The sequence below is a fragment of the Dermacentor andersoni genome, chromosome 2 (assembly GCF_023375885.2).
Source record: "Dermacentor andersoni chromosome 2, qqDerAnde1_hic_scaffold, whole genome shotgun sequence".
NCBI classification, from domain to species: domain Eukaryota; kingdom Metazoa; phylum Arthropoda; class Arachnida; order Ixodida; family Ixodidae; genus Dermacentor; species Dermacentor andersoni.
This window is the reverse complement of record NC_092815.1, coordinates 123,968,288-123,981,924: the sequence shown is the minus strand read 5'-3', so window position 1 is coordinate 123,981,924 and position 13,637 is coordinate 123,968,288. Positions and strand designations below refer to the sequence as shown.

At 45.4% G+C, this 13,637-nt stretch overlaps 2 protein-coding genes across 2 annotated transcripts in view; one reads left to right on the top strand and one right to left on the bottom strand.

The window, feature by feature from the left end:
- Positions 1-13,637, bottom strand: part of LOC140216146 (uncharacterized) — a 291,954-nt gene that overhangs the window by 141,158 nt on the left and 137,159 nt on the right. The window lies entirely within an intron of this gene.
- Positions 1-13,637, top strand: part of LOC126541192 (uncharacterized) — a 64,357-nt gene that overhangs the window by 18,930 nt on the left and 31,790 nt on the right. Inside the window, exons 9-12 of the mRNA XM_055076622.2 lie at positions 2,777-2,954; positions 6,271-6,493; positions 8,656-8,788; positions 11,235-11,251. Of these exons, the coding sequence (XP_054932597.1) occupies positions 2,777-2,954; positions 6,271-6,493; positions 8,656-8,788; positions 11,235-11,251 (551 nt within the window). The remainder of the gene's footprint in view (positions 1-2,776; positions 2,955-6,270; positions 6,494-8,655; positions 8,789-11,234; positions 11,252-13,637) is intronic.

The window sequence follows — 13,637 nt, the reverse complement described above, 5'->3', positions numbered from 1 at the left end:
AGAGAGAGAGAGAGAGCAACCATCTGAAGAGTGTAATCGCCTTCCCGAGACTGTTGCCTCCATAAGTGAAACTAGCCGTTTTAAATAAACTTTATGCAACGTTTTATTTATGAGGTGCTTTCGTGTGTTTTTCATGTGTTCATAAGGATCATTTGAATTTGTTTCGACTTCGAGCTAACTATGAATTATGTACCTTTGACCCGTGATTCGCTAATATTGTACATTAGATGAAAGAATAGCAAAGTATGATTGGGATTCTTTTATTTACAATGTGTCCCCTGCAGACTTATATGACAGTTTCGTCGAGGTTTTTCGTTCACACAAAGCCGAATCTTCGCGCATGGTGATCGTTAAGCAACGAAATTTAGACAATAAGTGGATGTCACCCGTGATACTGGAAGCCATCAAAGAGAAAGATCTGCTCTGGGCTCGATCGAGACGTGCTCCAAACTGTTCTGAACTACGACAGCAGTTTAAACATGAACGAAACCGAGTTAATGCCATGATCCGTGTGGCCAAGCGCAATCACTTTAGGTCTCAGTTTAACGACGCACGTTTTAACGGCAAGAAAACATGGTCGTTGGTGAATAACCTGAAAGGAGTGAGCGCTGCTATTTATAATGATACATATTTCATATCTCATTTCCATAAAGATGGACAGAGCATTGCGAATGACTTTAACAAACTATTTTCTCTGGTCTCTGGTGCATCTCGTACCCCGTCTAACGACTGTCGTATGCCTCCCAGTGTGATGGAATCTGCTTTCCTTCCTGACATTACCGAAAGTGATTTAAGGTGTCTACTTTTCAGTCTTAAACGTAGCAAATCTCCTGGTCATGACGGCCTCACTGTTTCTGAATTGTGCAGAAATTTTGAAGCGATTAAAGGTGTCCTACTAGTTATCCTTAATAGTATCATTTCCAGGGGTATAATACCGACTTCAATGAAAACTGCTAAAGTTATACCTTTGTATAAGGGTGGCTCCAGAAACATGATGTGTAATTACCGACCTATCTCTATTCTGCCATGCATTGGCCAAATTTTTGAAAAGCATCTATTACTTACCATGACGAATTTTTTGAATACGCACAATGTTCTATCACCTTGTCAGTATGGCTTCATACCAGGAAAAGGAACAACAGATCTTCTTGAAGAATTCTCTGACACACTAAATTCAGCTTTTGATAAGAATGACGTCGTATGCTCTCTTTTTCTTGACGTAAGCAAGGCCCTCGATAGCATCTGCCACGTTCTTCTGCTTGATAAACTTTCTACATTGGGATTTCGAGGTTCGTTTTTACATTTAGTTACTAACTTTTTACAAGATAGGCGCCAATATGTGTCGATTTCAAGATTCCATAGCGATTTCACGGCAATTACTTCCGGAGTCCCGCAAGATTCTATATTGAGTCCTTTGTTATTCAATATATACGTTAATGATCTTGCTAACAATGTGCCTGTTTCATTGTTCCAGTATGCTGACGACACTGTCATTGTTGCGCGCGCAAAGAAATACACTGATGCTGTTACAGCATTACAGACGGCAGCTATTAAAGCTATGGACTGGTTTAAGTCTAACCTTATCAATGTTAATACTTCTAAAACGCAACTTATATGTTTTCATAACCCTTTAAAAAAATTTGAGTTGAGTCATCCTGTTTGTTTGCACACTTCCTCCTGTTCGCATTGTAACTGTGTACCAGTAAAATATGCGCATTCGGTCAAATATCTTGGCCTGATCTTCGAAAGTGATCTGTCTTGGAACTCGCACCTTTCTTTTGTTTGTCAAAGACTTCGTGCTGTATCTTGTGTCCTGTATAATATTCGATATTTCATGCCTTTTTCTGTCCGTAAATGTGTTACACACGCTCTAGCCTATAGTGTGCTTAGATACGGAGTCACTGTTTATAGTCACTGCACGGTTCGCTGGCAGCGCAGGGTGAATTCGCTTCTGCGTTTACTTTTAAAGAATATTGCCTACGACCTGCCCATTGGTAGTAACACTGATATTTTTAGAAGATTAAAGCTTCCAAATTTTAACGCTTTATTAACAGAAACTATTGTGCTTAAACATTTCTGGTACAGTCAGTTCACCATTCCATATGTTCCTGCACGTGATTTACGACCAAAATACCGCTGCTGCATTCCTCGCTCCTCAACCCGGTACGGAAAGCGCACACGTCAATACTACGTACCTGCCTGTTTCAATAGTATGCCACCTAGTGTATTCCGCATGAGAACGAAATACACCCTGAAAAAAATTTTGCGGTATGTCTCTGCGTTGCTTCCTGCCCCATAATGATTTAATCGAGTGTTACCGTCTTAATTTCGCATTACTGTCATCCCTTTTGATGTTGTAAGAGTTATGTCTCTATAACTGTCTCTCTGAGTTGTTAAAAATTTCTTTTTTTGTATGTTTCTCATCTCTATTTTTCCTTTTGCTAATGTTCGCTGTCTGCCAGGCGCTGCCACTCAAGCCCTTGGTGAGGCTTTGGTAGGCCTGATTTTGGTGTACGAGAATTGATATGAATAAAAGTACTATCTATCTATCTAGTAGTACTTAGTTGTGTGGTTGGTGCTTTTTGAAGCATACGTTATATAGAACTTTTTCCCCACTCCCCTCTGTAATGCTTGCGGCCCTGAAGGTATAATAAATAAATAAATAAATAAATAAATAAATAAATAAATAAGAAACGTGTTCGGGGTGCCATGAATGACGCCTATTTCCAATTAATGGCTTATGAGCTTCTGTTCTCTGATAGCTTTTTATTTACAGGCTTTCGACGGCCTTATTGGACCCATAAACGGTCGGCCCGGCTTTCGAGTGGTGTCGATTCTGAACCGGCCAAAATCCCGAGGCTCCATTTCCTTGCGCTCAGCAGATCCCAACGACTACCCAGATATAGACCCAAACATCCTCGAGCACCCTGACGACCTCATGGCGGTAGCTCAAGGTATGTAACATCTAAACTTCTTGACAACTGAAACCTCATGAGCACGCACGCTCGCCACGTTAGCTCTGCTGAGGAAAAGCTCGAAAAAGAAAAAAAATAGGCATCCTCTGTCTAGGCAATGAACCGTGTGCAAGTTTTACTGTCCTGTAATTACGTAGTAATGTGATAAAAGCAACAGATAGCCAGCAGCCCTTGCAAGAGAAAGGTGAACTTATCTCGCGCAACGAAGGCGCCTTTGTATTTCCTTAGAGACACCGGTCTCGATGACACACTCCTGTCGAGGGTTGTGTTTTGTGTATGTTGTGTATGTTGTGTATTTTGTTGTCATCGGTGGAAACCATCTCACTTTTCATCTTATTCATCTGGAGTGGCATACTATGCATTCCACCAGGCAAACCTTTCCATAGTTCATCAAACTCTCCTCTCTCTCATATGTTTTATTGCGATAGCAATTATATGGACACTCCGGGAGCGTCTTGCAGTTGCCGTCGCCGTGACGTCCCGTATGAAGTCCAAGGGCTATAACACCATCCCCAAGCGTCGTATGGGCACGTTGCAAGTGCTAGGCGGCGCCCTGTCTTTGCGACCTCTAGCGCCATCTGACGAATAGTTGCGCGAATGTGGTAGGATTACTCACGGCGTCAGCGGCTCGCGCTGCGTGTTTGGCGCCCTGTCAAACGGTAGCGATGGCGCGAAACAGCGTGCCGATATTAATTTTAACCGGGTTTCGGGAATTACAAGATCTTCATAGCTTGTTTCGTGAAAAAAATTTAGAGAGACGAAGTCGTCTATTTGAAGTGAGGCACGTCTACGACGTGAGGGAAGTGTTGAACTCGCACTGATCGGAAGTGACTGCTAGGTTTATTCCGCAAACGAAAAATAATGCACCAGCGACATGCGTGAAGCTCAGCGTAAGTTACTTCGTTATCTACGGTGTGGACGCATGAAATTATAGGCGACGTTGATTCTTGAAGATCGGCGACAGCAGACAAATCCTAGCGAGGAGCTGCGATTACCGTGCTGGCATCGCAGGGAAGTGCAAGAACGCCGCGGTAGTTTCCCTCTACATACAGGACGGCAAATACGAATCCAAAACATCTCATCCAAGAACGTGGGGCGTACGAACGACTCTTAAGACCTACCAGAGGTATTCTAACGTTGCTCTCCCCAAACACAAAAAAGGGGATGAACTTACCAGTTGTGTTAGACTACGCTGGGAAAATGTTTTCGCCCAAGTTACTGGAAGTGCGATACTTTTATGTTGCGATTTTTCAGTGCGTGCAAAGGAGGTTCCAATAAACCACGTTGTCAAAAATTTTGGTGATCTCAACTGCGCCTTAGTTAGTATGCTGGGCGCAGAAGTGTATGCCAGCTCAGCCGGCTGCAAGCCCTAGCGCTGTTTGAATGGGAGAGGATTGGGAAATAGTTCCACAGCTTTACTGCGGTACAGTGTGGGAACAAACTACTTTGTTTGCTGCATATCCTGGTACGCACTGCAGGCAGTGCCGTAGCAACGGGACCAGTGGGGGGGTCATATACGTCGGAAGACACGCGGAAATTATTGATACCCTCGCCTTCCTCGAATAAACCCGGGGGGGGGCGGTGACAGAAGACCTATGGGCCCCGGGTGCCAGGCGACCTAGCTACGCCACTGACTGCAGGTGTCCCGTTGCTGCCATCATTGCTGTAAAAGCAAAGAATTCAGCGTTATAACGCAATTGGCATAACGCCGGAACATAAAACAGCTTATGCTGTCGGACGAGTGCTATCCAGTGTTGATGCCGTTCTGCTTCATACGATCGGCTTGGAAACCTCTAAAACTTTGTTCCTCGTGAGTTGGTGTACGTGCTGCTGCAGCCCACTACTCAACAGCTCGGGTTGCACTTCGGCATTGCTCAGAAAAGGCAACAGCTAGGCGCGAAACAGTGCACAGACAGGCTTTCCGAACGCAAGCGGGCCGGTCGTATCCTGCCGGTTCCGCGCTCGCCGCCGCGAGGGGCGCCCTAGTAGGCGCGGGAACTACGTTCGCAACCTGCCTATGCTGTACATGCGAGTGAAAGCACGCGAGGGAAGCCGACGACTGCGGCTGAATCTGGCACGCGCGAAGGAGAAAACGGAGAGCAAACGCGGCGTCTTCCGTCGCGCGAAACGCCGTAGGTGGATCAGAGGGACAGGGGGGGGGGGGGGGGGGCGGCGTTGTGCTCCGGCAGCAACTACGCATTTCGCGAGCGGGGGAGGGGAACTGATTACCGCAGCTCAATCTCGCACGCCATATATCGAGGAAAGCGGGGAGGCAGAGTGGGAGGGAGAGGGGCAGCTTCGACTGCGACAAGTGCGCCCTTTGCACGGCCGCGTGCGGTCGCGTGCGCCGTATCTTGAATAGTATCTGCAGACGGCTGATACCTTTGTGCGCGCTGTGTTCTAGCCGCTCTTGCGTTGAAGCGATAGACGGCACGAAGGTCACTTCGCTCGCTGCTGCTGCCGCGCTTGCTCACACCAGCGCTCTGACAGCGAGTGTCCGCGCTCATCGAGTGTGATCGTTTCATGTTTGCTTGTGCGCGCTGATACTACGCTTCTCAATGCAGCTATTAAGGGAATGTTTCCAAGTTTATACGACCGCTGCAACTACTGCGCTTACTTCGCATAGCTGTCTATTAATTTGCTATCGCAATCGATGCTTTGCCTTTCGGGAGAAACTGCGACTTTTTGAAAGAGGCTATCATAGTGTAATAATTTTCCGCCAAAATGTGCTATCGTGACATAAATTACTACAGTGTAATTAAAAAAGAGTATAGAAAAGAATAAACAATGCAAGACGAAAGGGAATGATTGATTAGATAACAATGTTGGTCACTAATATTGCACAACTGAGATGTTTATGCAGAGCGCTAAATTTAAAGAAAAACAACAGTCGTACTAGTGAAGCACTAAACGCAATGGTTAACATCAGCTATATCGTCGATATGAGTACAGCGCCAATAATTTGTTGAGCGACACTGGTACCAACGCACCTGGATTTGCCTGCCAAAAGTTCTATAGTTTCCTAGATATGGAAACCAGAATAAGTAAGGCGCGTAATTGCTGAGCAGAAGACGCCAGTGGGTAGGTCTTTTACAATTGGTTGGCCTGGCGTGTCAGAAGTGCTGACAAGAGCAACAGGCCTGTTTGGGAATGACGTTTGGGTTTCAAGAGAGCTGCTCCGAATAATTAAGCTAGGAAGCAGCTCATTACACTAGTATCAGGGACATAGAATGAAGTTACACTATGGCTCAAATGAAAAAAAAAAGTTAATGAGCGCTTTCACACTCCTTCGAAGGCACAAAAACTTTCATCGACCGGGTGCTGAATACGGATGCTATGAGAAGCATCGGTGCCAAGCCGTGGAACGTCACGTTTCCTCCGTGTGCCGGGGCAGGAGCACGGTGGAGTCGGCAGTACATCGAGTGCGTCTTCCGGCACGGCGCTCAAACGGTGTGGCATCTCTGCTGCACCGTGGCCATGGGAACGCACCCGGAGGCAGTGCTTGACGAACGTCTCCGGTAAGTATAAGCGAATGGTTTAATGCGAACAGTATTCTCGACATTGTCAGAGCAGCTTATTTCTGGCTACCTACGTTCCCCGAAATACAAGCCGATCCCGATGATAGAGGAGTCTAAAAAATTTACGACGATTCTAAATGTAGTGCAGTCTAAAAAACGTGGGCCGTTCCCGTAAGTATGCGCCACCGGGCATGCGCGGGCTTCGTGGCGGCGCCGCTAGATGGCGTAGCGTGTCCAGAGGGAAGCACGATAGAGGAGCCCGACTGCAGTGCACGACGCGTTTCGCCTATTGGCGTATACATGAATAGTCATCGTAGATGAGTTCCACCCGAATGTTATGTAGTTATGCTCGTGAGGGCCGACTGATACGCATCTTAGCGTCACGAAGACGCACACGCCCACAAATGTACAGGCCTGTCCTCTGTGACTTAGTACAAGGCGGGGTTTGTTCGCCCCTCGTAAAGAAAAGAAGTGAACACAAAATTAGAAAAGGAGCTGCTCGTAAAGTCAACGCTGGAACGACAGGTAAGCTATGAATTATGCCCAACCGCAGTACTGTATACTTTAGCGTTTCAATATTTACTTTCGTAATATGAAGAAATACTATAAAACAACGATAAGGAGTTCCCGGGCTATTACAAAGCTGAGCGACAGCACTAATCGAAACCCTTGCAATAGCGAGAGAGAGGAAAAGCAAGCAGGTTAACTAGACGATGCGAGTCTGCGGTTCGGTACAACGCACGGTGGTTCGGGAAAAGGAATTTAGAAAGAAGGGACCAGGAGAGAAATAAATAAAGTATGTGACAAAAGTAGACACTACAAGTGTTTACTGAGTTTGGTGGAACGCGAAAACTACAATAATTCTTTCACAGTCTTCTGATGGGATATTGAGTCGCGTATATATAATAGGACTATTTCTTCCGACAGAGGTCACTTTGTCGAACTTCTTGGGCCTCGTTTGAAGCCAGAGAAGTGCACACCAAAATTAGTTTTGAAGAAAGAGTCAAGAACATGGATCAAAATAAATGACCGGCTAAAGTGCACAGGTATCTGTGCCTGAAAAGCGCGGACGCACAATGGAGGAAGAGGTCACGAAAGTTGGTAACCATATACAGGGTAATTGAAAGTGTAAATAGACTACCAGGAGTCATTATAAAGAAAGTGAGAGAGACAAGGAGCGTGAATTGGATGGAAAGAATGGAAACAAAAATGACCATGCAGATTTACAAGAATATGAAGAAATTAGAAGGGAAAATCTGTAGGATAACACAAAGGGAAGTGCCTTGCTATTTGAGGCTTCAGCTGGTTGGCTAAGGACAAAAACATACCGGAGCAAATTTTTGCAATTAGATGAAGCATATAAATGCAGCAGTGAAAATTGGGAGACCACTCAGCACATCCTAATGTAATGCGAAGGGATTCACCCAGTGAGACCCGCACGTAACGTACGCCTTCCAGAAACGCTTGGATTCAAAGTGGACGGAAGCATCAACCGGTCATCTGTCGAAATAAGCAAGAATCGTTTACAGTATTGGTGGGAAAGAAAGCAGGGAAGACAGTGATACCAGCGGATCAGTTACAGGCATAGTTCGTGGTGCAAGGAACATAAAGAAGTTCTGATGAAGAGAAAAAAAGATTAAAGAGACGTACAGAAAAATATTAGAATGAAAATGATGTATAGCGTACCTGAGTAACTCAAACAGGCTAGGTGACTATTTGTCACCACCCTGTTTCAAAAAGGTTGCCAACAAATCACCATTCCCATCACCATCATTAGCACAGTGGTAAGTTAGCGTCTCCGCAAACACTACAGCGTACGCTGGCACAGGATATTGAATGATAGTTTACTCTTCATCGCAGTGGTCGCAGACTGCGGTGTCTGCCACCTACGTGGTAGGCGTTTATAGGCAGTCTATATCCGTATATATATAGTGTGTACTGAAGCACGATCATTCTGTCTGCGTGAAAACTGCGGTGAACAAGATAAACTGTGCATCATCTACTCTCTTGCTAAACCCGCGTGTCAGTTATTTCATGACGTCCTGGTGTGCGTTCCATGCATTAAACCTGAAAAGTAGCAACCGGTGTGAGCTAAGCAGAAAATACTTCCTTTCACTCTTTAATATAAAATGGTGGCTGCATTTCTACCACTGTATATTCAGGGTCCGAGGCGGCTTGACTGGCTTGCGCGTGGCTGACGCTTCAGTGATGCCCGACATCATAACCGGTCACACAAACGCACCAAGCATGATGATCGGCAGCAAGGCGGCAGCGATTATCATAGAGGACCACATGGCATCTTAATGAGAAGATGAAACAGCGCTGGCATCGGCCCAGGACGACGGCTGAGGCGCAACACCCGCAGCCTACGGAAGATTTGTCGACGTTGGTGCACCCCTGTGTGTGTGTGTGTGCGTACACATACGTGAAATAATGAAATAAAATTAATTTAGAAACCATGATACACTGTGTTTTACTTTAAGACGGCCATGATTTTCATATCCTACTCGCTTAGAAACTGTAGCACCGTGCGACCATTTCAAAACTTCGACGTTTTTCAACTATTATGCCCCTTTAGGAAGAAAAAGGCGTCAAATGGAGCGAAAAGTAAATGTTTTTAAACATACGGGATGACAATGGTATGACGGCGCCTGTCCGCAAGGAGCAGCAGTTCCCTGGAGTTCGTACTTGATTAAGGAAGTCTAAGCGATTTAGACTGCAAGTGCACTGCACGAGTCTGTACAATATTGATGGAGGAAATGGTGTACTCAGGGTTAACTTGGTACGCTGAGCGCAAATGACAACTTCCGTCACACATGACTGCCTTCCAGCGGCAGGTTTGCGCGCAAGACAGCATTTTGAATATATTGAAGACCCATAGTGAACCTAACAGACACCATGGCCGGTCGACGCTTGCAGTATTCATGGCTGTTTCCAAAGCGTACGGCTGCGCATTGCGGACAGCTATTGTTAACAACCTGCAAGCCATGAGGCTAGCAGGGAACATCCTGCGCTTCATCCGAACTATCTTCCACGACCGGGTAATTCAAGTCCGACTAGAGAAGATTCTGAGCAAAAAGAGAGTCGTTGCCGCAAGGGAGTGTTCTATACCTTCTACACTTCAACATTGCCGTGGCTGGCCTCATATGAGTGCTAGGTTTCCGAACACTAGTCCAAACGTTAATATACGCAGATGACGTCTGTGTCTGAGTATCAGAATTCCAGCACAAACATCTAGCACGGATAAGCCAGCGTACTATTTCATCAGTTGAGGCGTACGTTTAAAATGCTGGCCTCTCCTTCTTAGCAGTACAGTCAACTTTTGTGCTTTTTCCTGGACTGGGTCGACAATCAACGCGACAGTAGCTGAATATGGTAGGTATTCCTATACTGCAAATTACCAGTTTTCGTTCTTGGGGCGTCATTTTGGACAGAAATATGATATTACGGCGGCTTGCAATGGGCTCCCTTGCAGCGTCCTCATTAGAAAGGCTGAATGCACTTAAACGCATCGCTGGTATATACTAGGGTAATCATCCCACCCGTATGTTCGAGCTGCACTTTGCACTTGTAAGTACAATTTTATGCCAACTGCCGCTGACATCGCGATCGGAAAGCCAATACCAACGCTTAGAAATTATCCACAGGAGAGGTCTTCGTTTATCTCTAGACGTCCCTAAATTAGCATCCAGGAGAAAAATAATATATGAAGCTGAGTACCTATCTGTCCTCCCTCAAGCATCTGAGACCCTACTGACACGATTCCTTCGATTGAGTGAATCCATCACTGGAAAAGCCTTTCTTCGAAGAATCCGTGCTCGACCTCGCTCCCATTCAAATTCGGCATTGAATATACTTCCTGTCCTTGGCTTTCAACAACTTAGAAGAAGCCAGAGAGTCGACCCACACAAGCGATGCTTGCAGACGTCATATGCAAAGTCACTGTTCATTGTCTACTTTCTAAATGATCCGTTCCTATTAAAGAGGGTCGGATACTAGCGCTGGAATATTTAGAACTAATATACGAGAATAACTTGCAAGTTTACACAAGTGAGGCGGTCAGTATACATGGAGACAGTTGTGCTGCTGCAGTCTGGATTGCGACCCTCGGCTTCAGCTGGGACGGACGACTAGAAAGCTTGGTTTCATCGATGGTCGCAGAGCAAGCTGCTACAACTGCTGCACTGAGCCAACAGAAGATATGTACTGCCCAGATAGTGGTCGTTCTTGCCGACTCAAAGTGCGCACATTTTTAGTTGTCGCGCGGTTTACTGTCAAAACAATTCTGTCGACTGTCTCTAGACCTTCTGATAGACCTCAAGAACAAGGTATTTACAGTCAAATTTCAATAGACAGCTTTCCATGTTGATCTTTTCGGAAATGGAAGAGTTGCCTTTATCACACGTGCAGCGTTATCAAGCCCTTCAAAATATGAAAGCACCTAGAAATTTTCAACTAGCAAAGGAGAGGATTCGCCGTCATATTGGGAAATATTGGATGCCGCTGCATGAGCAAGAGGCTAGCGCGCACGGAGTCCAGGCTAATTTCTTCGAACCAGAACGGGTTCGGCGTACATGGCAATTAAAGACTGGGAGAACGTCTTCCTCGCTCTGTGGAGACTGCGGAAAGACGCCATGAGGAGAAGAGGTTTCCAACACGATCGCGCACGACGTCTTGTGTTTCCAGAAGGTCACCAGAGCCTCTAAAGGAAGGTACTATGCCTTTCTTTTGCGTTTCTTAGGGACAGTGGACTCTCAGGCACGTTGTGATGAACTGTATAGCTAGAAAGAGGCGCTACGGATGGAGTAATTGGCGGCCTCGTCCACAGGGTTAAAGCCGCCTGTAGCACCACCACCATCACCACTACCGTCAGTCAGTGCAGTCTGCAGCCAATTATACTTCTCACTCTCGGTGCAGCACAGCTTCTTCCTGCCTCTCAATTGCGTTTCATGTGGCTATCCAAGCGTTGTTATGAGCGTCGTCGCTTTCATTCGCAGTCGCGTGCTAGGCAAGCTGTCGGGCAAATGTACGTTGCCATTATGACAAGGTCACTCTCTCACTCTTGACTAGCACCTACGTGTGCCAGTCAAAGCACTGAAAACTTAGTAAGGTTGCCTGCGCAGATGTACACGGTTTCTTGCAAGTGGCGCAACGTTTTATCGTAGCATTCAGACCTGAACCAACGCAGCACTTGCTCATGCTGCACTATCTTCCTAGCTTAGCTGACGCAACACTTTCGAAGAAATAACTGTCACACAACAAGAGGAGTGCTGGTGAAACGGTAATGTACACTGATGTATTTCTTTTTTTTTTTTACATTTCTTCATTGGATCTGTCACCTGCTTCATTGGACCTGTCACCTGCCAGTCATGCAACGTTGAATCGAAAGTGAACGCTGAGTGGTGGCTGTTCTGACAACACTGGGATTGTTGCTGTTTCTCGCTCTGTGCGCCCTCAGGCTATCTTTGTGGCGAAGCTTGCTCCTAACACCCATCCCTTACATCTCGCCGCCCAACTATCAGCCCTAGATGCAAAGCCCTTGTCCTGGACGCGACTAAAAAACGAAGTACGATTCCTACGCGTCATTTCACGTTTTTTGTTAATGAGAACTTTATCAGCGTCTGATGCATCCTTCACTGTGGCCACGCTCTTGTTTCTACCAGCCCTTCAGAAGAGAACTTTACGATACAATTATACTGAAAAATGTTCAGTGCGACGAAAAGAAAGGTCAGTGATGTGAGATTTTTTAGCAACATATTCGTGGATTACGCATAAAAGTGAATGAATTTTTCTCCAACGTCATTTCATCTTGTGTTCCCATCATTGCCTTAACAGAGACCAGGTTGTGCCCTGAAATACCATCTAGTTCACACTTACCGCCCACTTATAAAATTTTCCGACGAGATCACGATCCTTCTTCACTGAAATCAAAAGGCGGTGGGGTTCTGACTGCAACCAATCAATCATTCAGATCCGCTCAGCGCCCTGGTTTAGAATGTGCAACGGAATGTGTCTGGGAAGATTGTTGGTGCTGGTAGTAACAGGCTATTAGTAGGGAATTTTTATGTTGCACCTGATATAAATATTGAGATGTACATTACTATTCTAATAACTATTGAAAATGTTATATCGGCCCATGATAACCATAAAATACTCATAATTGCTGATCTTATTACGCTTGCCATTTCCTGGATAAATGATGAAATTTCAACCCACTCTTTTGACTTATCTGCCAAGTGCAACTCGTTACTTGATTAAATATATTTTACACCTCTGTGTCAATTTAACAATATCCGGAACTCTTGTGGCAATGTACTAGGCATATGCCTTAGTAACGCAGGAGCTATGAATGTGCCTTGTGGCTATTTTACCCTTGTCAAGCCAGATAAATATCATCCCCCGCTTCATATGTCCTTAGAGTTCGCGATACCTAGTAGCAGGTGATTAAAGGATACAGCAACACCTCCGTCTTTTAATTTCTCAAGCGGAGATTACGTAGGTCTTTACCACTATGGCAATAATGCGGACTGGTTTTCAGTAGTAGAATTAAGAGATGTTAATGACCAAGTCACGTCATTCACGTATATTCTTCATTATGTAATCAAGAACTTTATACCACTAAAAGGCGCTAACTGATCTAAATTTCCGCGCTCGTTTTCTGTTGTACTGAAAACAGCTTTAAAGCATAAAGACCGTGCTCACAGGAAGGCACAGCGTACTAATCAGGAACACCGGTATATAGATTTTAAAATATACAGAGCTCTCTCTAAGCGTATTTACAACCGCGACCATTCCATCTATATAACACATGTGAAAGCTAGTACTTCTAAAAATTCAAGATTTTTCTGGATACACGTTCATTAACAGTCAGCAAACAAGACGAAACAAGATATCTCTCCACCTAGAGGCGACAGCCAGCCTGCTCCAGATGTCTCAGGCGCCTTCGCCCTACACTTCGGGCCTGTAGGGTCTGTGTACGGTGAAGTGACGAAGTTGAGCCGTCCAATCACCCTTCGCTAGACTAAGTGTATCAGACTCAGAGGAACTTGTTCTTAAGAGCATCAAACGCTTAAAACCGTCTTTTTCGTGTGGTCCTGGTGACATTCCACCTGCTTTGATTAAGACGTACGGGGCCTTGCTTGTT